Raw genomic sequence first — 25,760 nt, forward strand, 5'->3', positions numbered from 1 at the left:
TTGTGGTTAACTCTAATCCTCATTTGATCCAATTTATGGAATAAGCCACTAAAGTCCCACGCTAGCACATCCCCGTCCTTACTGGGACGAGGGCAGCGTGGAAGAGAGGGGAGGTAAGGGTGCCAATGATTACACACTCCACGTTACCAGTTAGACACCAGTACGGTCTAATGTAATCCCACACAACGGGCTCTGTTATAAATCCTATCTTTGTCAAGTACTTCGTGTCAGAGAGACGTTACTGTAATGCCCCGCTGTGGTCATTTATAAGGCTGTGTACTTGCTTTGTATATATTATTTATATATAATAACTAAACATGTCTTGGTCTGGAATCAGTTTTAAGAGCTCATGTCAGGAGGAAAATACATTGTAGTGTAATTACGATAATGTGCTGCAGACATTATTGTGGTGATGTACCGAGGATGATGTGTGACAGCAGTTAATAGCACAAACAAGACTTTAAAGTATTTATTAATGTTAATACTTACTTAACCTCCTCCCTTCCACGTGTTTCCTCATTGGAGGCGTATCTTCTTTTTGTCTGACGCAAGAAATAATCTAATGTGTGTCATTATTATATGTCAGTAAGGACAGAAGCAAATACAATATTTATCTATTGTAAAGTATCAGGTAAGGCACACCTTTAAACAGGATGTATCAGGTTCATTGGACCTGGCTGTGTCTGAAGCTGGTCCTGGCTCCTGGGTCCTGACTCCTTGCCCCTGCTTCCTGCATCCAGCCCCTGGCCTGGGCCTGGCCTCCTTCCCAATGGCCCTGCCTCCTTCTTTGTGCCTCCTGCCTCAAAGGCCTGGCCTCATTGGTCCGGCCTCCTTTGCGATGCCTCGTGCCTGGTGTGCCGGCCTCCTGCCTCCGTGGCAATATGTGTGCAATACGATTGTGAATGTGTTGTAACTATGTAACGCTGTTCATCTGTACACATGACATCTATTGCTTCTGTCCATCCGGGGAGAGGGATCCTCCTCTGTTGCTCTCCTGAAGGTTGTGGCAGGTGGGTGTGGTTAGACTCAGGTGTAGAGTGGGTGGAGCGGGGGTGTGGTTCAGGGAACAGTGCCGGGATGATGTCTAATCAGTCTCAGCTGGGGCTGAGGGTTAATCAGGCTGAGGGTTAATCAGCCTCAGCTGGGGTTGATCTGGGTGTCTCTCCCCAAATAGGAGGAGGAGGGAAAGAGCGAGAAGCGTGACCGAGCCTGTATGTGTGTTTGTCGGTAATAAAAGCATTTTGAACTACCTCAAGCTGTGTGCTGCCTCTGTGCAAGTCCGAGACTCACCGGGTGACAGGGAAACCTGTTACAAAGGTTTCTTTCCTTTTTTCCCTGTGAAAGTTTTTTTCCCATTTTTTTGAGGGAGTTTTTCCTGATCCGATGTGAGGTCCTGGGACAGGGATGTCGTATGTGTACAGATTGCCCTCTGAGGCGAGTTTGTAATTTGTGATTTTTGTGCTATATAATATAATAAACTGAATTGAATTGAATCGTGAAACTGAAAAGGACCAACAGCGCTTCCTGTTCTCTGCAGCCTGGAGCGAGATAGGCTGGTCCCAGTTTCTTAAGAGCATTCTGAAACGTAGTGAAATGGTGTTTGACATTTCTCACTCAGCTAGATTTGATAATGTCAATTAGTTTAATGTGTTTTAAAAGTGTTTTACAGTGTTTGCATGTACAGTATGTTGTCTGGAATGATGTGTGTTTATTTTACCTGTTTGAACTGTTTGCTTATGAATCATTTAATACACTGCATTGCTGAATAAAGGTTTATTAATAATAACAATATATCTAGATAGATAGATAGATAGATAGATAAAGACACCCAATCTGGCTTCGTTATTATTGCCCAATGCTTCCACAAAAAGGTTATCACCAATTTTGTGTTTGGGGATTTTGTTTGTCGTGCTTCTTCTCATATGACCGTCTTTAACATGCTATAATAAGACACTTTGCACACATTACCGACGACACTGCAAGATGATTCTGCTTTATTACCAAATCCCAAGAATGTGCATGTTTGCATCTTCAACCGGCCTCTTGAGGCTCAACAGAGCGTTATTATCTTTATCAGGGGAGGAGGTGCAGATGTGGAGGCTGACAGCTGGTGTGATGGTGAACAGGTGAACAGCTGGACTGGTGGACAGGTGGACGCTCACAAACACTGGAGACCGAGGGGGCGGGCGCAGACGTCGTCAAGACAACGTGTTGTATGTTTGTGTAGGAGGTGAAGCTCAGAAACCTAGTTTAGAATCAACAAGAGAGCACATTGTTTGGTTTGGTGCTGGGTTTTTATCCAAGACTCAGCGGGAGACCAACACCCAGCGTCACAGAGTATATGAGTGGGTAGAGGAAGGGATACTGGTCCTGTACACTCCCCCATCAGCAGAGATTCCTCTCACTGGGAGATAGACACTACTGTGGCTTGTCAGCAGAGGGCAGCAAAAGCCTGGACTTCACAACACGTTGTGGTCTCTTAGACAAATGTTTTTCTTTTCCAGGTAGTATTGTTATATTCTCTGGATAAACGAAAAAAGAAAGTTCACTCTCATAAAAAGTGTTGTGTGTTTGTGGGGTAAAAAAGAAAAAGAGAAGCTTTTAAAAGAGTTAATAAGTGGAAGATATTTCTAAGTGATCACCGAGGTTTTTGCTCCTCGACAATGTGAGCAAAACACCATGTTTTCCCGCTGCTTACAAACACTGACAGATAATTACATCAGATGATTAGGCCCGATGTTTAAGTTGTGATGCGGAGACGCAGTCTAGAGAGAGAGAGAGAGAGATATTCATGAATATTTGTCCTTCCATCGTTGATATGCAGAAGCTCCGGTTCAAAATGAGACCGAACATATACATGGAAGTCAGATTTTGAGCCGCAACATAGAGCCAAAATGTGGCCTGCAAAAGACGAGTGAAGGCCATGCAGCTTCATTCGCCCTTTGGCCACTGAAGCAGTCGCTGATCAGTTGCACCACAAATTGAGACAACGTTGTCCTCTTCGTCCTCTTCGTCATCGATGGGCCGGAGAGCAATCATCTGAAAAATGCACTTTTTTGAGAATAAAACCAACATGCTGTTTTCTTGCAGAATGCTATTTGTTAAGGATACCCAACACAAAAACAATAAGAAAGATACAGAGAGTGCAGTAAAGGAGGTTTTTCACTTTGCCCGTCTGTTAATTGTTATCTCAGAAGTACAGATTTTACATTCCATATTGACGTTTCACTGTCAATCAAAGAACACGCACACACACACACACACACACACACGCACACGCACACGCACACGCACACGCACACGCACACGCACACACACGCACACACACACACACACACACGTCTATATACAGTTTACTGTATCAAATAAAAAACATGAACAATGTTCCTGCCGAGGAGTTTTATTGTGTGAGTGACCGTTCAGACTGTTGAAGCCCCACTGACATTATTGGACAGTAAAGTACGTGCTGACAGCTCGATCTAAAACCTCAGCGCCACACAAACAAGGAGCCGGTGAATAGTCGTATAGCCAACCCTCCTTTCACGTCTGGCACTTTAATGGAAGGCCAAAACTCACAGATGTCAGTTTCTCCTGAACAAGGAGGCGCCTATATAAGGCCGTCCAATTTTCTAAGATTTCTATTCAAGGCCTGGATGGTTCTGATTAGCATTTAGGACGAAGAAACGTGTGTGTGAAGTCTGCTGTTGTGAAGGGGTATAAAAATAAAAAAAGGCCACATGTGTCTGTTTACACCTGGAAATAATAATACACCTCCTGCTTCATGTCACAAAAGGCCTCCTCTCCACTAATGTGTGTGTGTGTGTGTGTGTGTGTGTGTGAGTGTGTGTTGACGAAGGAGAGACGCAGTGAGAGGAGACGGCAGAGAAAGTCAGATTAATCTCTGGAGTGGAAAGGGAACCCGTTTTTTGTGTGTGTGTTTTTTAAATGTTTTTTGAACTGGGTTCACGTGTGAAGCAGCCGGCCGTGCTGTCAGTCGTAGTCGGGATTGAAACGTCCACGGAGGAGCATATTGTGCTGTTTTCACATGGAGTGGGTGGGTGGGGGGAGTGGGGGTCACGTTTCAGCTCCCAACACAACAACAAAGACATCTGTGCAGGGTTTTATAGAGAGCATGTGAGAGCCATAAAGAGCTCTCTGCACTGCTGGCTGTGTCACGCGCTCACATACATTGTGAGAAGGTTTGTTTTTTAATGGGTTACTTAATTAATCCACACAGGGAAAGACAGTTTTTTCAAATCCTCCTCAGGGTCGACAGCATCTGATTCCGTGTCTCCCTCACTTTAGATTCTGGATTCATCACTTTTACGAGGTCTTATCTCCAATTTTCTTTATTTCTTTACTTCTTTTGTCAGTGAAGGACTGGTTTTAAATTAGTCGTCCACGATTTCAAAACTGCCACGCTCATTAGCCCGAAATCATATAAGAATGGTCTCCTGCTGATCTACTTTATTTTTATAGCTTTATTTTCTCATGCTTGGTTGGCTCCGGTGAAAACCCTACGGATGAGAAAAAAAAAGAAAAAAACACAGCTGTATTTACAAAGTTTTAACTACTACTTCTAATCCCAAAGATTTTCATGAAATCAAACCTCACTCGCCCGCTCAATGTATTTTCATTAAACATTAGCTGGAGTGCACACATGCCTTCACATGCACAAGGTGGTCTCAGGAAATGATGCATGTTGTAATGACTTAAAGAATTTAGACTCTACTCAGAGTCAGGAAACCAGGCAGGGAAATAAAGAAGTATAGTCCAGTGTAAACTTGTTGTGTTCCTCTTTCTCTCTGTTTACTGTTCACCTTTGAGTTGAGCTGCTTCAAGCTGCATGTAGCACCGATTGCATTGAAATATCATGTTTTTTAAAACACATATGTATATGGTTTGCACTCTCTTCGTTTGGTGTTTAATTTTTTCCCTGGCTCACACATTCAGAAAATTCAAAGTTTCTGACACTTTGAGTCGAATCTGAACTTTTGTTTCATGGGTCACTTTTTGCTTGGTTCGAGTCATCCAGATTTTCTTTGACCTTTCAGTTGAATTTTTAGATCAGAATTTGAGCAATTTGAAAATATATATATATTTAAATATATATAGCGAAATTTGAAATTGACGTTCAATCCCCCATAAAATCTGTAAGTTATTTCAGTGGTATTTAAATTTCAACATTAAATGGTAGTGGTTCAATAAAAAAAAGGCATTCAGTTTCTGATAAAGTCAAAGTTATTGCTTCCATAAAATCTCCCACTATTTTGATCAAATAAAAAAAATATATGCACATTTTTGTGGTGAGAGAAGAAACCACAACTGGTACAACGTGACCGAGCTGTTCACTTTTTAATTCAGATTAACTGACCACAAGCACTGATGGAGCATTAGACGTGTTCAAGCCTGACACACACACACACACACACACACACACACACACACACACACACACACACACACACACAAATCCCTTGTGAGTTTGAAGGTCTGTATTCAGACGTACGCAGAGCAACCGTAGCGCAGTTTTGACAGGAGGCAAAACACAAGTAACAATACACGACAGGCAAAAGCGGCACTTTTTCCTAAAATCCGGCGGCTGCCGTTTTCAATAATGTTGACGGGAGCGTCACGAAGAATTCAAATATGATAGATTACATTTAAACCGAAACACTGAGGGCCTTGATGGTCCATTGACAGCCCACACGACCACCCAGGCGCTGGCTGAGCCTTCACCCTCCCCGGAGCTCCTCTCACACACGTCTTCCTCCACTCTGATGCAGTTCACCTGATGAGCCCTGCTGTCAGCATCGCTCATGTTCAACACAGCTAGATGAAAGTCCGCGGGGAGTGCGTAAAATGTTATTGGGTGGATAAGCACGACGCGGGTGCCTCTCTATAGGTCTGCCACATGTCGAGCCTCGTCCTTTCCCATGCCGCTTTTCAACGAGGCGTGTTGTTTTGTTGTCAAATGCACGGTGGAAGTTTATTTTTATATATATATATATTTTTTTTTTTATGGAGCTGACAGAAAGCTGTTACAGATATTCTTAACGAGCTCTCGTACTGTGGTCCGTGAGCATGTGTGTTATGAATTACGCAGGCCTGTAATGAGTGCAGTGCGTCTCCTCAGCGAGGAGGCGCTCCAAGTGGCCCATGGGAGCAGCAGTTTGTGGTGTCTGGCCTCGTGTGCTGGAGAAATGCACGGTTTGTACTGATTGAATGCACATAATGGAGCGGGTATAGTATGATCTGTCCCAGAGGCTGCGGGTCAATTTCTGTGTGAGGGTGGTACGATCGCTCCAAACTATCACTCCCAAGATAACAACGAGCGTCTCGAGCCGCTGTCCTCCCGGGGAAATCCTCCGATCCAATAATCAACCAAAATTCTCTGGACAGCTTGAGAGTCAGGCCCGAGGCCAAGAGGATCTCGAGAGTCTTGAGGCTGCGGGAGGATGCCGCTCCCCGCTCAGCTGCACTCCTCACAGTTGCAGGCGAGGATGTATCTGTAAGTGGCCGTGATGCGGGTCCCGCCGGCGCAGCGCAGCCTCACCGCCTTCAGCTTGGAGGTGTGCGGCCGGCAGCAGGAGCAGGTGCTCTTGAAGGGCTGTTTGAGCACCGAGCTGAAGGAGATGAGGGGGTCGGAGCGGGTCGTGTGGCTGCAGTGGCCCTCGCAGCGCGCCAGCAGCACCATCTGGAACACAGCGTGCAGAAGAAGACAAAAGGAAAAAAAGAAAAACGCTTTAAGAGTTAAGAAAGCACAGACAGATTCACGACGTCCGGGCCGCAGCGAGCGGTCTGTCTGTCTCCTCCCAGCCTCGGCCTTGCACCTGCAAACTGGGAGATAGCAAAGAGACCAGTCGCTCACTCCTCACACCTGCAGCCGCTCGGAGCTCAGGGTCAAAAACCACTGTATCAAGCTTTCGCCAAGTCAGATCACACACACACACACGCGCACACACACACATCACTGGCCTGATTAGTGTGCTGACCGTCCGACTGGCATTCCTCTGTGGGTCACCACATTCCTGTCGCCTCCCTAAACAGACTCCTGTGTCATGTCCTTCTGTCAGCTGCTGTGTGTCGCCACCCATGTACCCACTTTGACAAAAGCCTGTCTGGGGCCATGGCAGGGTGACACACACACACACACACACACACACACACACACACACACTCAGGAGCGTTGTCGCCACTTTAAGACCACTTGTCTTTATACTAGCTGAGGATCAAGCTGTCAAACAGCGACAATTCCTCTCCCGTGATGCCCCTTTGCTCCTCCACACTTCTTTCCTGCTCCTCCTTTCATTCATGACCAGCTGGATGAAAAACATTTAAAAAGCTGATACAGCGGTTATCTAATCACGGGACATAAAGTGGTTTCCCCTACAGCTAGTGTCAGGTTGAGGCGTTAATACAATAATCAGATTGTGGATACATTTTAGATGAGTTGAACTGCACGTTGTTATTATTAGTTTTAATGTCACATTATTTTTCATACATACATATTGTTGCTTTTTATCTATCTTTTAATGTTTTCGCAGATTGTTATTATTATTATTATCATTGTTATACTCTTCCTAATTATACAATTAATACTTACTATTACTCTTGTCATCACAATTATTATTTATCTAAATACTTTTCCTTTCTGTATGTGTACATTTATTTTATTTCCATGGTGTGTACAATCCTGGACGAGGGACTTTGCCGCTGAGGCTCATGGGTATTTAAGAGACATTCCTCATAAGTCTCTAACAGACATTTGTTAAACATCAAGATACAATAAAAACTCCTGCACACAGTCAGTTTATTGAACAATAATGTTTTGGAGCTTTGTTATTCTTGTTCCTTCATATAGGATTGATTGTTATTCTTTTTAATGATGTACTATATATATATATATATATGAGCTTATTTAGTGGTGGAATGTAGCTAAGTACTTTTATTTAAGTACAGTTATTATATGTATTTATGCTACTTTCTACTTTATTTAGGAAGAACATATTGTCCTTTTTACTCCACTGCATTTATTTTAAATGATTAATAGAAAATATGAATCATCTCATAATGATGATTATACTGTTACAGGTTAAACTACCCAGCGTTATATAAAGTTGGTCAAATCAGCCTGAACGTGACCAGCTGCAACATTAATGTAACACATTAATACAATAAATAATTGTGATCCAATAGTATTATATAACATTAATTATTCTTAAATTCTGCTCAATGAGCACTTCTACTTTTGGTATATAAAGTTTATTTTGATGCTTGTGTACTTTTACTGAAGCGCATTCTGTTCTGAAACACACGTCGTCGATACAAATATTGTCTGAGTTGAGATGATTTGTGTCGCTTATTCTCCTGAAGAGACACACACACACACACGCACACGCACAAACACACACACACACACACACACACACACATTGCAGGTGGATTCTGTGTGACCTGGACATACTGAGGTGTAACAGGAGCACATGCTCTCTGTACTGTAATAGAAAGCCTCGCTCATGCTGTGAGTGAGTTCAGGCCTGACTTCCCCCGAGCGGAGCTGTGGTTTGGCCACCTGCTCGGCGCACTCAGAGTCAGAATATTAAAAAAAGACCAAAGAACCGGGCTGCTTACGCAAGCTGCAACACATGCACGACAAAAGGAGAGTGGACATTTGACCGCCACGTGATTCAACGGGTCATCGGCCTCTCAACATAAAGGGGATGCGTCTGAGTCACTTAAGGAGAAAAGGAAAAAGGAAATGCCGCATAACTTTTCTTTTTTCTCTCCACAGCCCATCGCTCTCCTTTGCAGAGGCCGGAGAGAGCCGACTGACGGGGAGGCGACCACTTCAGCCAAATCTGCGTCCCAGCTGAGGTGCAGGATATGTCTGCAGCGTGGCCCGCGTCCAGCACCACACACACACACACCCACACACACACACACACACACACACACACACACTGAGAAACGAGGCGAGACCCGTCTAAATGAAGGAGAGGTGGAGATAAAGTGAGAGGAGGAGATGGCTAAATGGAGGAGGCTTTTGAGGGGCAACAAGAGTAATGCTCGTAGAAAGAGACATGTGAGTCCGAGACAAATTGAGTTTGGGGTTTTTGACCGGTGCTCTGTGGGTTTTCTTTGTGTCTCCGAGGCATTGTTTTTGGAGCAAATTGTTCCGTAACAAATGAGTTAATTTGTCAGGTGACAACTGGCCCGGTTATCTTAAACAACTTGCTACCAAAAGAAAGCGCGTGGGTCACGTCTCACCTTGGAGTTGCACTTGTAAATCGGGTGCGTGATGGTCTCCACGAAGTGGTGCCTCATGCAGCGCTCTGGGTCGGCGTCTCCCAGGTGTGGGTGTCCCTTATCGCTGGCCTTGTTGCTGCTGGCGGACTGGACCAAGCCCAGCAGCGGGCAGCACATCAGGACCAGCAGCAGGCCAGAGGGGGGGCCCGCAGAGATGAAAGGTTTCATGATAGGACCACCCCGAGGCTGTTGATCTCCTTTTTATTCCTCTCTCTTACTGTCTTTCTTGACAGTTCTTTCCGCCTTGCATCCGAGTTCTCTTTTTCTCAGCGGTCTCTCTCTTGGTCCTGCTAGTGCAGCGGCGGCTCAAGGTCAGCGAGTTGTAGGGAGAAAGGTGGGAGGAGGGTCGCTCCGTCGGGCCGCTCCATCCCCCACTGTCTGGATCCACCACAGTCTGTGAGAGGGAGACAGGAAAGCATGCACTGATAAAGAAACAATATTGTGTGTGCGTGTGTGTGGGCAGTATGTTTTGTCTATTTGTACATCCCAGGGAGTTACTTTAAGCGCTGTAGAAAAGATCACATGACTCCCCGTGGCGGATGGAGCTGCCTCCAGACTGATTCTCATAGATATTTTTGCCAGTTGTCGGGTGATTGACTGATTGATGAGCGTGCGTGTGTGCGTGCGTGTGAGTCTCCGAACCTGGCTGCCTACTTTGTCTCCTTTATTCCACGGTCTCCCCTGCACACCCACACAGTGCACACACACAGTGCACACACACACACACGTCCCGGTGCTTTTATTACACAGGAGAAACTTAAGCCATGCACAAACAGCCTGCAGCCCGGCCCTTTCCTCTCCCCAGGAATGACTTTTTCATTAAAAACAAATCGCTCTCCCAACAAGCCCTCTCATGACTGCAAACCCTCTGCCAGTCCCGCAGCATATTTTCACATGTATTTACTTCATAGTTTTATTGTGCTCCTGACAATAGGGTTCGTGTTAAGAGGGAGCTCGGTGCTGGCTGAGGCAGGTTCGCTAACAGGCAATGTGCTGTGAATTAGGTGTGTGCGTGTGCGTGTGTGTGTGTGTGTGTGTGTGTGTGTGTGTGTGTGCGTCTGTGTCGGGGGTCACGGTGTGAGAAAGGAGTGTAATGATCGTGGTTTAAAGTTCAAGATTTATTTCACACTGTTCACCCAATATTTATATAAATATGCGATCAAGGCTTTTTATGTTGCGTGGTCTGTAAATGTAAGTTCTTAAGCTTGATTACTACTTGGCCGCTAAGTAGTTTACATTCGGACTCTGTTGCGCCAGTAAAACTCAAGACTTATATTTCAGTTGTGTGTCAACATCTACAGGGATGTCCAACTAAAAAAAATGTCACTTGAGCATAACTTCCCTGTAATATTACAATTTTAAGGTGGAAAGCTGCTATAATTTATCGGCCGACACTTCATCAATGTGGATATTATTTTGTTTTCTTAAGAAGCGCATCCAAGGAGAAATGTGTTTTTCGGAGTAAGTGTTCACACAGCTTACGGCGAGCAGGAAATATCACATTGTGCTAAACCCATCTGACCTGTTTTGGTCATTCTGTCTGATGTTGGTGACGTGCAGTTTTTGTAATTTGAGATATTTGTGTTATTTCTCTTGCCTGATGTCCAGACCTTTGAATCTGCCCCCTCTTCAGTCCAGTTGACTGAAGATGGAAACGGAGCGTAACCAGTTGACGTTCCAAAAATATATAGCAACAGGTTACACATTATTAACAGCATTAAATAACATTTTGGGTCAGACGTGTCGACCACATGAAGAAAAATCCTCACGTAAGAACTAGTTTTATTATTATTAATCTGCGATTAGTGAACGGTTACACTATCACTAGGCCGAGTTAGGAAGATGTGTCTATAAGTGTCTCAAGTGGTTACCCGTGCTAGAACATGAGAGGGTGCATGTGAACGTGGATGTGAACGTGGCAGTCACTACACTCCTGAGCGGGACTCTTGCTCAGTGAACGCAGAGGAAATGAGTAAAATACTGCGTTCTATCAAAGTTCCCTCTTTAAACTGAAATCACAGAGATGCATCAAGTTCCCCCCCCCCCCCCCCCATCCCCCTCCTCCGCCCCCCGATTCCAGACCCAATGTTTTTCTTTCTAAGGGGAATCATTTAACCTTAACAGTCCTCTTGAGAGAAGGTATCATTTGGCCTGTTAAAATAAATACTCCCCGAGATGTTTTGTTGGCCCGCTGAACATGAGCTGCAGGGTTTACGTACAGGCCTTCCTCCCACAGCCAGCACCCATCAGCACGGAGCTGGCGGGGACTGTTATCCCCATCATTCATGCTGCTGCTGCTGTTATCAGTATGTGCATCTTCTCTGCTGTTGTTATCAGCATCTGCATCTTCTCTGCTGTTGTTATCAGCATCTGCATCTTCTCTGCTGTTGTTATCAGCATCTGCATCTTCTCTGCTGTTGTTATCAGCATCTGCATCATCCGCGTGATCTTCGTGAGGACAATTTTAGTTTTTTTTTACATGTATCTACATGTTCACCGCCACCTCTTTGAGGACATGGAGGCACGGCACGAGTAGCTCATTCCAAGCCACTAAATAAGCTTGTCGAGCATTGTTGAATTATAATTGTTTTTAACTCTAAAAAGGCCAAATGAATGACTTTCATGCTTTCTGTTCATCACCCACCAAACGGTCTCAACACTATGGCACTCATTGAGAGAGGGGTACCTCTTACACAAACCTATATGGTTTATATTTATATATACATACCGGTATATTTTTTTTGAGCAGTAAAATAAATCTCTCTATATTTATACATATATGTATATATAAATATAAATAAATGTATATATGTATATATATATATATACATATATATATATATTTATTTTACTGCTCAAAAAGATGATGCCAAAGTATCTTTGTGTGCGTATTAGACGATGGTGATGTATTTTATATACATGCATCTTGTAGTCTATCATGCTGCCTTTGCGGTTGGTAACTGGTGAAAGCTTCTGTGCACATCAATGTGAGTAATATGAAATGATTCAATGGACTTTATTGTGTTTAAAGAGAAAAAACTGAAATGTTTTGTTAGAAAAGCGTTACTGGGTAAATCAATGCACATATCCAGTTGAGTCCAGAATGTCACACTAACATGTTTAGTATGAAAACACTACTATAAAATTGTGAAATATTACATTATGCAAACACTGAATACTACATTGGCATCAATATCCAACAATGCATTGCGGTAGTGATGACAATGGACAGTTCTGTATGGTATATGTAAGTTTAAGTATAAGTATAAAAAAGTATATATATCATTCTGCAAACAACACACGGCAGCTTCATTATATGCCAAGAGACCCAGTGCTGCTATTTCTGATGGTCAGTTTAGTCTGGTACACAATATGAATATGCACCATGTGAGCATATTATAGGCCGAAGCAATGAAAACAAGATTAAGAAGAACAGTGTTTTAACATTGAAATGAGAAAAAGCTCTAAAGACCCACTGTCCACTACCTGCTCTGCACCAAACAGGAGACAGAACATCACGCTATCTTTCCTTCAGGAGTTGGTGGTGACCAAAACAGAGCTCAAAGGAGAGTGAATATTGGACTTACATTCGCCAGGCGGTCAGAGACGAGACTACAAACGAATGCCAACGTTGCTGCATGTCGGAGTTTGGGTTCGTGAAACACACTGGGATTTCACTTCCGGGTGCAAATTGTCTCTCAACTCTGCACATGCCGTGAATTTAGGAATTCTGGCGCTCAGCGGCAGTTGCCCAGATGGTAATCCAGCTTTGCCGGGAGGTTCAGACGATATGTGCGATCGTAGTATCCTCTGAACTTTAAACGCCTGCAAGGGTTTCATAAAGTGAAAACATGTTAAATCAATTCAGATCAAACGCGGGAATGGAACGGTGTTCACGGGCACACAGGAAAAGCATCCTCAGCATTTCCTCGTAAATCACCAGTCGCCCACTAGAACATGTGTTTTTGTCCTCCAGTCGGGCCAGGACAACAGGTCCTGGCCCGACTGGAGGAAAGCAAACAAAGACAGTGACAGGAGTGATCCGCCGAGTAAACGCCACGACAAGCCAAATAAACTGGATTTGACCGCAAATGTTGTACATTTGGTCGACAGCCAGCGCTGTCCTCCCTGATTAACGATTAGTGGAGCGAGCCAATCATTCCCACTATGTCATCTTTTTATGTACCCCAAAGTGATTATTTTCTATTGATTGCCGTCTGCCCGTTGAGCAGCCAGCTGAAAGCGGCTCCGCTCTCACTGCATTGCAATGCAAACAGGGGATGTCCCTCACTACAAGGTGACTACCCATCATAATTACTGTCTCTTCTGGAGACTCGCTGCTTGAGCTTTGAAAGCTGGTGATATCAATACATGGCTATGAATGGCAGCTGAGTCAGATAATGGGGGCTTTCGGGATTAATAGATGGAGACACTATCTGTGTGAGTGAGCTCATTACTGCCCGTGAGCGCTTAATCGTGTGTGTCTGCGATGCCTGCCGGCCTCCCGGCTGGAGCAGAAGTGAAGCAAAGGTCAGGAGGTGTGGGGCAGGGTAGAGGCCCGGTGTGGCCTCCTCTCCCCCAGCTCACCCACACCTGCCCTGGACTGAGATTTATAGAGCCCTGGGTGTTCACAAACAGCAGCTGGATCCACCCATCCACTCCCCCCCCCCCCCCCCCCCCTTTCCCCCCCACGCCCATCTCATCAAAGTATAATAGCAAAAACCCTGAATTGTTACGCTCCGTGTCTCTCCTGGATCTGTCGTTTGGAATCGACCACATCGACCCAAGGTTGTCTTTCTGATACAAATACAAAAACTAATCCCCCATTGAGCTCCACTTATACGTGCAGCCTTCCTCCTCTACTGGTGTCCTCCCCATGTTTCGGCTGCCATCCCTTCCTCCTTTATCCCCAACACCGCTCTGTTGCAACCCTCAGGTCTGATCTATGTTTGGGAGTGTTGGATTAAAACGCACCACGTCGCCTTGAGGCTTTGCTGTTTTCATAACAAATAGCAGCTCCGTTGGCAGCGGAGCTCCATCAAACACAACGAGTTGATTCATTCCGAATTACCCGTGAAGTTTCCGCTCAATCAAAGTGAATAAGTCGAAGGCTATTGTAGAAAACCTGGTGCGAGGCCAGGCTCCAACCAGTAGAACTATACGGAGAAAATCACATTTTCTGTCTGACAAGGAGAGGGATTTTTGGGAAAGCAAAGCCGTATCTCTGTTAAAACACATTCAGGGATCGTATGTGGACTGGGACAAGAAAGTGAGGTCATGGTTATAACTTTAGATAGTCTGTTGTGCGGAGGCCCGAGGAGTAACGAGACATCCAGAAATTAGCAATCACAGCCTTCCCATAATTGTGTTGTGCATCCAACCGAATTGGTGCCTTTATTTATCAGAGGGGAGGGATAAGGCCGTAGGGGACTGGAGAAACGCCATAAAAGACCAAAAAACTGGACCTATAGAAGTTTGATTCTATAAGAGCTGCAACAAAAAATATGTATTTTATTAGCATTAATTATCCACATGAGTTCTTCCCTTCAGACAGATCCAGGCTTCTCATTTCTAGCCGACAATCGCTGAATTTTCCGCCTGAAATGACAAACTGTCACTCGCAGATTGATAAGCTCGGGACCCCGAGGAAGATGCTAAATAAAGAGCCTTGTTCTTTCGCTGCAGCGTAGAGCTAGTTGGTATTAAAAGTATCAGTTAATACTGAAGACTGTAAGCTAGTTAGCCGGACATGTTAACAAATGTGTCTCTAAATACTGTGTTACATTTTTGCTCTTGTATTTCTTTGTTTTGGAAAGGTAAACAAAAAAGACAACGGTAAACTCTTTAATTGCAGAGTATCATGCACCCTGCTCTGAAAGTAGAGAAACCAAAGAGCTCAACAAGCACATAACTTCAATAATTAGGCTCGACGACCCAAAAACCAGAGTTCCTGGTCCTCAAAAACTAATTAGAGAGCCAAAGCTGGAGGCCCGCGGGTGGATGAAATCATTAAACAACATGCATTATATGTAACTACACACATATTAAGAGTGGAGTGTACTGGTTATTAAAAGACATATCGTATGTCATAGGGCAAATCAAATTGAGTAAATTCCACTTGTTTTTTGTAGATACAGCTTTAGCAGCATCGCCATGGGGCCGATCGCTAAAGAAGGGCCTAATATCTGAGAATATCTGGGGAGCCAAACCGCACAACCACAATACAATCCCTCTTTACGTCCCACAATCCTCTCTGCTTTGGAGCTTTAGGACTTTGGGAGTTATGCAGATATTGTGATGTTTCTCTTTGAGGCTACGGTGGGAAAGATGCCCCCCCCCCCCCCCCCCCCCCCCCACACACACACACACACACACACCACTGTGTTACTTAATAATTCTACAGCTCAGAAGGAAATATTGTATTTCTTTATACTACAATTATTGTAAATCTATAATTATTAGTTACTTTGTGGATAATTATGTGATGATATAAATATAATATGACATATAATCAAACAACACTGAAGAGGGCCATTCTAGTGCATAATATCGACTTTTATTGTTGACTGCTGAAATATGTTTTTGAATTGTTGTATTGCTCCATTTACTTAAGAAAATAATCTGAATAATTCTTCCACCACTGGGAAAAGTGAAAGTTTAATAATGAATTGTTGCTCCGGGCGCTGAAATAATAAGTTGATTTATCAATATGTATGTCCATCAACATGCAAGGAATTGACAATTATTGTGATCCCAAATTAAATATGAGTAATATAAATATTATTTAATAAATCCGGAAACATTAATTTGTTCAAGCTTTTAAAAGGGTTTTCTCGTGAATTAAATATCTTTGGATTTTCTTAACTGTCGGTCAGACAGAAGAAGTCGTTTGGAGACTTCCCCTTTGGACTGGACAGTTATGATTTTTAACAGTTCAATAATGGAAATAGCACACTGAAGCTAATGCCCAAAAGATCGGAGGAGCACAAATAAGTCATAATGAGGGCTTTTGTTCAAGAGGTAAAAGTGAAACAGTGACATCATCTCAGAATCTGTTATGAGAAGTGACACCACAAAGCCTCCCAACTGTTCCAGCCATATGTTGCGCAGAACAGAATTTCTCGACCCGCCTCGCCACGTCTTGTTCTGAGCAGTGGGGCGCATGTATAAATACCCCCCGCCCACCTCTCAGTTCTCAGACACGTACACGTGTGCAGATACACAGCACGTGGAGGCCTGATGGTGCTGACGCTCTGGGGCCCGAAATTGCTGGGATGCTGGTGTGTGTGTGTGTGTGTGTGTGTGTGTGTGTGTGGACCGTGGCAGAGGAGCCAGATCTTCAGAGGGATCCTCCGCTTTGTCACCCGGGCCAGCCGGCAGCTGAGTACACAGTTGTTGTCCAGAGACGGGTCTGTCTGCGGTAGCGGCGGGCCGCTGTGGAGCCCCCCCAGAAAACAGGTGCATCAAACGACACCAGAGGAGGGGGGTATTAGGGAGAAATGACAGGTACAGAAGGGGGGGGAGTATAATGTTTTGAGCCCTCATGAATACCTCTCTCTATCTCTTCCCCTCCCTCTCTTCATCTTTCTAACTACATCATCGCGCTGCGTTCTGATTTGCTCCAGTGCTTCACCGTGGCTCCCCTCCTCCTCAACCTCACCACCCTCCATTGTTTCACCAGCTTTTAATAAACTAAAGGGCAGATTCCTGACTGGAGTGTGTGTGTGTGCGTGTGTGTGTGGGAGTGTATGTGTAGAGGGCGCAGACTCACAGACCTGTCCTCCAACCACACACACATATACAGTACATGCACACACACACACGCACGCACGCACGCACGCACGCACGCACGCACGCACGCACGCACACACACACACACACACACACACACACACACACACACACACACACACACAGTTTGGCATGCAGCATGCCAATCTCTTCCCCTGTCTACTGACGCCAGCTCCTGAAACACACACACAAATGTACCCTTTCCTCTCTCTCACACACACACACACGCACACACACGCACACACACACACACACACACACACACACAGACACTCACTCACACACACACACACACACATACACAAACACACACACTCTCTCTCTCTCTTTTACCCTCCCCACGTGCCAGCCTCCTAAAAGCTAAGCTCCCCACTAAATATATCCCCCCCAGTAAAGATAAGACAAACAGTGTGGATTTGAGAGCAGTGTTCAGCCAATGACAGGCAGCCATGTGAGCCGCGGCTAAGCTCGTGTTAGCTTTACAATTTGGGCTTCTCTGAAACGGTGGTGCGATGGAGACAGAGCGGGAAGACACAGAGGACATATATGCATGAATATTCTCCGATTTCTATTTCTTTCTGACTAATGTTCAGTGTGTGTTACATGTGCTTTCATGTGTGACCCCCCCCCCCCCCACCAACCTGGCAGGGTCACACATGCACTTCAAATCCTAAATCGGCCTCCTCTGTTTTCTCCATCCTCGTCAGAAAAAGAAGAAGAAAAAAACAAACAACCGACGAGCTTCAGGCTAAAACCAGTGCTCGAAAACCAGATCAATCCTCCAGTCAACCGCGAGCCTTAAGGCGCTCTCGGAAAAACAGAGCGAACGAAAGGAGTCGTGGGCGTGTTGGTTTTATCGCGTTGGACCCGGTTTCCGCGGGCAGCCGAGATCTGTCACATGCTTGTCTGGCGGGGCGGCGTTAAGGATCTTCCCGATGGCCTGCGGTTCGTACGGAGCATCCATTTGTCAGAAGCGCATTCCTGCGGCGGTGAGACATTGTGAACTGCCTATTGAAAGCTTCAACACTGTCCAAATAAACACACTCACAATGGGCCCCTGTGTGTGTGTGTGTGTGTGTGTGTGTGTGTGTGTGTGTGTGTGTATGTGTGTGCGTGTGTGTGTGTGTGCGTGTTTGCATGTGTGAGAATATGAAACACGAGAGCAGAGACACAAAACCAGCCACACACTGCTCTGCCAGAGCATTGCTGTCTATCTGCACCTGGCTGAATGTGCGAATGCTTCAAACACACCACCTACTCCTCTTCCTCACCTTCCTCCCTCTCTCTCTTCCTCTCTCTCTCTCTCTCTCTCTCTCTCTCTCTCTGAACGGATCAAAAGGTGACTCTTTGGTCGGCGCACGCAAGAAACAATTTCCTCGCCGCGCAAACCGTTTCTCATCTGGCGTCAGTGGAAGTGGAGAGAGGCGTCTGGAGGTGATGTTTGCCTCGCACTCTCGATCTCTTTTTTTTCTTCCCCTCCCATTGTGTCAGACTGTCTGTCACTCTCACCTCTCTCTCTGCTCTTTCCTCCCTCTCTCACACATCTCAGTTTCATTCTGTTTCTCCTATTTATTGTGTCCTTCTCTGGCACCGCCTGTCCTCCAAAGGGTTCCCGGTTCCCGTCTCTTCCTCAGATGTTTTTTTTTTCTTTCTTTTTCCTCCCACTTGGACGTCCTTCTCTTGCCCCTCTCATTATCCCCCACTCTTTCGTAGCCACTTCGTTTTTCATTTAAACACCTTCCCCGCCTCTCTCTTTCCCACGTACGCCTCTGTTTCTCGGCTAGATGGAAGTGGTAGCTCGTCGTTGTCTCCTCCTCCTCCTCCTCCTCCTCCTCTTCCTCTTTCTACCTACCACAGAGCCTATTATATCTGTCATCATCTCCTTCTAGCATAAGCCAGCAGCCTCGGGGTCCAACGGACCAGGCCAAGTCAATCATACACTCACGGACATAAACGCACGCACCTGTAAAACATATATCCACATATCCAAAGTTATTCACGCTGCTATTAACCTTGTATACACACACACACACACACACATGCACACACACACACACACACACACACATGCACACACACACACACACACACACATGCACACACACACACACATACGCGCGCACACACACACACACACACACACACACTCTGCTATATCCTTACAGCATCACTGTCACTGCCTGATTAGCGAATCCACCGGCGCCAACACAAACATGTTTCCTCCTATTACACATCATGTCACGCTGTTTCCTAATCACAACCACTTGCAGTCTCCGGACACGTGCGGGAGCCCCCGAAAAACCTGCACTAAAAGAGGAATGTGCACCTGAGCTTTCAGTGTGCGGCAGAGGAAAAGTGTGCGGAAGTTAGGCTGGAACTCGCTCGTGGCCGTGGATCACGCACGCACTGCGGTGTAATAATGCATGTGAACACATCCCGAGGTAGGTCACACTGAATTATTCTCTCGCCTGTCAAAGAGTAGCGAGGGAATAGAATAAATCCTTGACAAATTCGGACGTTAAAAACAGTAAGACGGGATCCCCCTGTGGCTGTGAGTGTGCTGATCCTGATCGGTGACACCGCGGCCGGTGGTCTTACCTTCAAGCGCCCGGCAGCAGAACGACAGCAGAGGTATCCAGAGGGAGGCTGAGATCAACAACACTGGATTTGTTGTTCAACTATTGTTTCCCAGCCAGCTCCTCTCTCCTCCTGTTTCTACCTCTCTCTCTCTCTCTCACACAGATTGTCTGAGCGCTATTCTCTCCTCCCTCTGTCTCTCTTACCTCCCCTCTGTCTTCTCTCTCTCTCTCCTCTCCTTTCTCTCTCTCTCTCTCTCTCTCCTGTCCCACAGTCGCACTCTCTCACTTTCTCTTCAGCAGGGAAATCACCAGAACGAGGGAGCAGCCTGGATGCTCTAGCTGTGAGGACGGTCGTCACATGTGGATCGTGACACAGCAATCGTAAATCATACGCCCTTTCTCGCTCTCTGTCGCTGTCTTTCTCTCGCACAAACACACACACACACACACACGCACACACACACACACACACCAGCTGACGTACCGACACGCTCCACAGCGGCAAATGAGAATTCCAGCCCTGGTCCCATCAGGAGAGAGCTGACCAAAAGCTGCAGCCAGTTTTACGAGGTCAGGGTTATAAAACTGTTAGCAGATTTGGCTTATTTAAAAACAACTGGCCCCCGTGGCCTTCCTCTTCACGCGCTTTCTTCAACCATGACATGAGGGGCTGGGGGTGCGCGCAGGTGGGGTGCGTGGGGAAAAAAGGAGAGGAGTTAAATAACTCACCTCGGCAATCTCCTCCTGATGGGAGCATCTGTGCTTTAAGTAGTTAACGCAGTTGAGGCCGTGACATCCTCCACCTGCAAGTTACAGTATTTACACGTTAAATACATCGGCGTAGGGAAAGCAAACGGCGTGCGGCATGTTCAACTTCACTCGTCATTAAAGTTTTACAAATGTCCAAAATTACTTACAAATGTCCAGGTCATTTCTCAAACACTATAAAGAAGAAGAAGAAAAAAGAAGCTCTCACTTTTTAAAAAACATACAGGACCCAGCGGGTCAACTGTTAGTACAACAATCACTCTGCGGATATTTCATTTGGGAGTATTTGTCTTCATCTGTAAACAATTACATGATGATGCTCTCTGCCTGTACGATTGGAAACGGCGACGGAGCCCCAAACTGCAGCGTCCTTATCCATCTTTCTCCCGTGGCTCAACGTCCCCTCTCTATTCTCTCTCAGCATTTCTGGAATCTTAACGGATTTTGTGGGTTTATTCTGAACAGTTTGAGTTACCAAAATGAGCTGAGTGCGTTCAGGAAAGCGACACTGATGGCGAAGGTGTCATCCAAAAGGAAAGAAGAACACGCAGCCGGTGCCTGAGCTGCATTCTTTCAACATGCCTCACACAGACGAGGAGGGGTGGGGGAGGTAGGGGGGTTGGGGGTGTGGGGGTGTAGGGGGGGGGGGGGGGGGGGGGGGGGGCAGTAGCAGGTTACTAACGTATCTTTATAGCCTGATTAAATTAGGAAAGTACAGTCAAACTCTGTGGGTAGGACAATGAGTGCCGTGCCAAAATAGGTGAAAAAGAACAACACGAGCTGTGTGAGGCTGACCGCATATGTTCAGACACTATGTGTGTGTATCAAAAACACACACACATAAACACACACACAAACACACACACACACACACACACATGTCCTGGTATGCAGAGTCAAAACTCTCGGGGGAAATAAGGGGAGCAAGCACCACACTAAGTAGGGCTTAGTGGGTCAAAAGTTTAAGAAGCACAATTACCTGAAAGACCTCGGCTGACCCCCAAATTTCTCACCTTCTGTTCCCTCTCTCTCACACACACACACACACACACACACACACACACACACACACACACACACACACACACACACACACCTTCGACAGCAGCGATTTACAGCCAGCAGCAGGAGAGGTTGAGCACGTATACGCCACCAACAGGCTCCTAAAGAGAAGAGAGAGAGCACAGTTTGAGTTTTGAGGACCCTTTCAGACGTTGTAAATGATCACCACTGCGAACAGTGTCAAATGAAACAGCCATTACTCACCTGCACAGAATCTGACCGCCCCTCCTTGGCTTACTCAGCTTGTGTCCACAAGAAGGGTGGTGACAGGGAGTAAATGGCTTCAGATAATGTATCATAATATCACATTAAGGAAATGGTCAGCGCGGCCAAATGTGAATCCCATATGCGGCGGGAGGAGGGTGGGAAGGGAGGCACAGAGCGGGGGAAGAGAAAAGAAAAAGCCAGGAGACAGAAGACATATTGAGCGAAAGGAGGGGATTCACTCAGATGACATACCACCGCAAAAGCAGCTCCCGGACAACTTGTAGAGGCGCGTTCACTTTCTGGGTAAATGGACAGCAACACAATGCAAAGTAGTGTCGTCCCCGTACGTGACTGCTGCCGAAAGGTTCCGTCAGATTACGATAAACCCTTTACTTCCTCTATCCCACATTTCAACCAGGATACAAGTCTGACTGCCTAGTTAGCATTTTGGAGCCAGCGTCCATTCGCGCGAGGGGTCAGGCCAAAGGTCAGGTCGGGTTGCCGCCCTCGTTTCATCAGCGCGTATAAGCCGGCGACTATAAAAAGTGCGCTGTGGCAGTTGCCCCCCCCCCGTCTCGATCGAGTCCCACCTTGGCTGTAGGCAGTCGAACATAATATGCGCCGGCAACGGAGATGTGACTGGACCTGACGTGACACGAGTCATCAACTCATCAGAAGATTAGCGAGGGCGGGGTCAAAAGCACACCTGAGCTGCACGCTCTGCCGGCCTCTCGGCACGGGCGGTGCGACACCAGCCACGTTGAGCTTTAGTTTTCCATTTGGGCTGACCCAATAGTAGTAACTCTGGAGAGTTAAATATCTCTCTCTGTCAGTTTTTAACTAAAGCACTCTGTTCTCTCCTTTAGCGCAGCAAAGCCTAAATACTGACCGATGGTGCACCGGACATATTCCGTCTTCATTTGGATGATTGATCACTAGATTTATTTTAAGCAACATGAAAAAAAGGGGCTATAGTTTTGGAAGATTTATGTAAAGAAAAACACCGTGTTTGCCTCAAAAATGGTCTCCGCCGGGAGCCAAAAGCCTGACAGAAAAAAGTCCCATAGTTGTAATTTACAACCGGTGTAGAATAACTTTCTCTTTCCTTGACCAGGTAAAGTATTGTCACAGCAGCTGCCAAAGACAACGGATGTTTGATGAGTGTACCAGGTCTGTTTCTGGAGTTGAGGGGGGAGGGGAACACAGATAGCCAGTGCAAGGGCTCAGAATCAGGGGATAATGTCTAGTGCGGGATAAAACACCGGCATCAAAGAGAGGCGGAGCTTGTCGAGACGGCGCTGAGGACACGGTGCGGATCACAGTGTAGCTGATGACCGTAACACTCGTTTTATGACGAGAGAAAGGGATGAAAGAGAGAAAGTGAAACAATTCAGAGACGGAGATAGAGGGAGATATGGAATAATGAGAGAGCAGCTAAGTGGTTCCCCATGTGCACCTGGGGCAGTGGCTGACCCTGTAAAGCGGGGTAAGCCTTAGCCCTCTCTCCCTCCACCCCCCTGCTCAGTGCCAATGCCCCATAGGCACTGAGGAATCACTGGAATGACGGAGAGCGGCCAAAAACAGTCTGCTAAACTCTCTTCATGTCTATAAGTAAGTACGTGCCGTTACGGAGGGCCTCCAGTTGCAGACGGAGAACACTTAGCGGGCTGCTCCATCTCTTCAACAGCCCTCCTGGGACACTGACGGTCTCCGACTGACTGACTTCTCCATGTGAGACGCCAACAGGTAGGTAGACGCCAATGTATTCAAGACTTTGTGTCAGCCAAAATCAAGACATCAATTGGAACCAGTTTTCACCCCCAGATTGATTGACAGGTTTTCATCTCATTGGCAAACACAACTAAAAGTAAAGTAAGTAATATTGATGCTGTTAAATTTGTGTTGCCAGGCCGATATCTTCGAATTAAGTTACTCCTGGTTTTCCCTGCGTTTTCCCACGAAAGCCAGCAACACAAGTTAATTTCCGCTCGTCACACGAGTACACTCTTTCAAAATAAACTTCCGCCTTCACAGGAAACAACTCCGTTGGGTTTAGGCAACAAAACGACTTCCTTAGGTTTAGGAAAGAAATTGCGGTTTGGGTTTAAATATCCACTGAAGTTCTGGTCTCCTGCCTGAAAAATGTGTGTTTGTTGGACCCAGCCACCATCTCTCCATCCACCATCTCTCCCGCTCGCCCTGTGTGGGCTTTTTTGGTGGACTTTATACTTCCTCATTCATGATTACGTGGATAATAAACGAGATCATTTCGTGGGATATCTATGAATTACGGCACTTTTATTTTTCGTAGGTGTGGCTACGAACGCTGGAGGAGACCATCCTGCTTTTGTCCGGAGTTAAATACTACTACGACTATCGGATTGATTCCCATTAAATCTTGTTGAGATTATTCATGGTTTCCAGAGGATGAATCCCACTGACTTTGTTCTTTTCATCTAGCATCATGGTCAAAATTACAATTTGGTTTGTGGCCAAAATGAATGACATAAGCTTCAGCTTGTCCTTTGTGTCGGTGGCAATTATCAAATGTTAGCATTTGAAAATGCAAAACTAAGATGTTAAACATCACACCTGCTCCACACCAGTATTGTAGCATCGCCATTGTGAGCATATGGTTGGTTGTTGGATGTGCACGGACAGGTGACACCCCAGTGAACTACGTGACGTCAGCGAATGCGGCAAGCAAACATCTTGCTTCAGTCTGGTCAATTATTCATCAATCCTTTCTGTTTTGAAGGAGGAAATGCATCGCAGATATAGACCCCGAAAACAATCCCAAATGAGGGTTTCAAATTGTGTAACAATCAACTGAAGCAGCCAAATTAAACCATGAGACTTACACCGTGATATCAACTGACAGAAGCTTATTCAGAGTGAACCGTAGGGCCAAAAACTGCTGCTCTGGGGGAACAGTTCTGAGAAAACCCTCTGAACGCAGGTGCTCGGTGTGTGTGTGTGTGTTTGTGTGTCTGCGTGCTTCCAGCTTTAGGATTTGTTGTCATGAGACAAGTAAGGCACGCAGCCAGTAAACAGACGTTTCCCCTCTTGTTCTCAGATATCTGTTTAGACTTCATAGATTAGCCAGGTCTCCATCAGACTTGCATTAGGTGCTCACACGCCTGCACACACACACTCACACACATTCACACACACACACACACACTCTCGCAAGTGTACACGAAACACACCCAGACCCTCTTGACCCCCAGAGACATATATGAACTTCCCGTGTATCAGCTTTTAACGTGCGGTGGTCCCGCGCAAGACAGCAGTAAAGTGGAACGAGGAGAAAACAAGAGAAGCTTTAAAACAAGCCTCCGTGTTCTGCTTCTGCCGAGTAGAGACAGCAGAGAGCAGGAAAAAAGCGTGAAAGGCTGAGAGACGTCATCAGGGAGGGTGATTCATGACAGCTTTATCCCCTCGTTGGGTGCAAAGTTCGATTCCCAAGTCAGTCAACGTGGTGGTTGAGTTTTCGACAAATTACTTCTGTAAATTACGCTGACAGAAGATGCCAATGGCCTGTCTGGCAGCATGTAGGCCGGTATCAATTACAAGCAAATGAAAGCAATGAAATGTTGTACCACAATTGTTGAAGGTCTTTCCCTTCTTCTTCACATTATAAAATATACACATGAATATTATGCATGGCATTTTTTCCACCCGTGCAAATATTCATCTTGTTTTTTAAAGGGCCGATCATCTGCATTCTGTTCCGAGTTTTTTCCAAATAAAAAACGTCCACTCTGCAATTTGCAAAAAGCAGCGACGCGGGGTTATTAAAGTATGCCCGTCAATAAGTGAATAATGTGAAGGCTAGCCCTTGCTGAGTCAGCGTTAGGGAGCTAAACTGGTAAATAACAGAAAGGGTTAGTTTGGATTTTTGTATGTATGAGAGGAGAAGGTACTTTTCTTTTGTCATTGGAGTCTAGTGCCTGGGGGTTCAGTTTCTTGCTCAAGGACACTTCGACATGCAACTATGGGGAGAGCGGGGATCGAACCGGCTACCTTGTGGTTACGGGACGA

General features: G+C 45.8%; 1 protein-coding gene across 1 annotated transcript; it reads right to left on the minus strand.

Annotated features, from left to right (window-relative positions):
* Positions 1-6,472: 6,472 nt before the first annotated feature.
* Positions 6,473-9,477, minus strand: ndp (norrin cystine knot growth factor NDP). Its single transcript, XM_034562220.1, has 2 exons — positions 9,271-9,477; positions 6,473-6,697 (listed from the first exon to the last, which is right to left on the minus strand). Exons 1-2 carry the CDS (start codon positions 9,475-9,477, stop codon positions 6,473-6,475), a joined length of 432 nt encoding a protein of 143 aa, XP_034418111.1.
* Positions 9,478-25,760: the final 16,283 nt, after the last annotated feature.

This window comes from Cyclopterus lumpus, chromosome 21, assembly GCF_009769545.1.
Source record: "Cyclopterus lumpus isolate fCycLum1 chromosome 21, fCycLum1.pri, whole genome shotgun sequence".
NCBI classification, from domain to species: Eukaryota; Metazoa; Chordata; class Actinopteri; order Perciformes; family Cyclopteridae; genus Cyclopterus; species Cyclopterus lumpus.

Bases quoted from the DNA above. Each gene is read 5' to 3' on its own strand.
- ndp (XM_034562220.1), bottom strand. From the start codon at position 9,477: ATGAAACCTTTCATCTCTGCGGGCCCCCCCTCTGGCCTGCTGCTGGTC. The intron at 6,698-9,270 runs GTGAGACGTGAC...GCTGTGTTCCAG, and splicing joins TTTACAAGTGCAACTCCAAG to ATGGTGCTGCTGGCGCGCTG.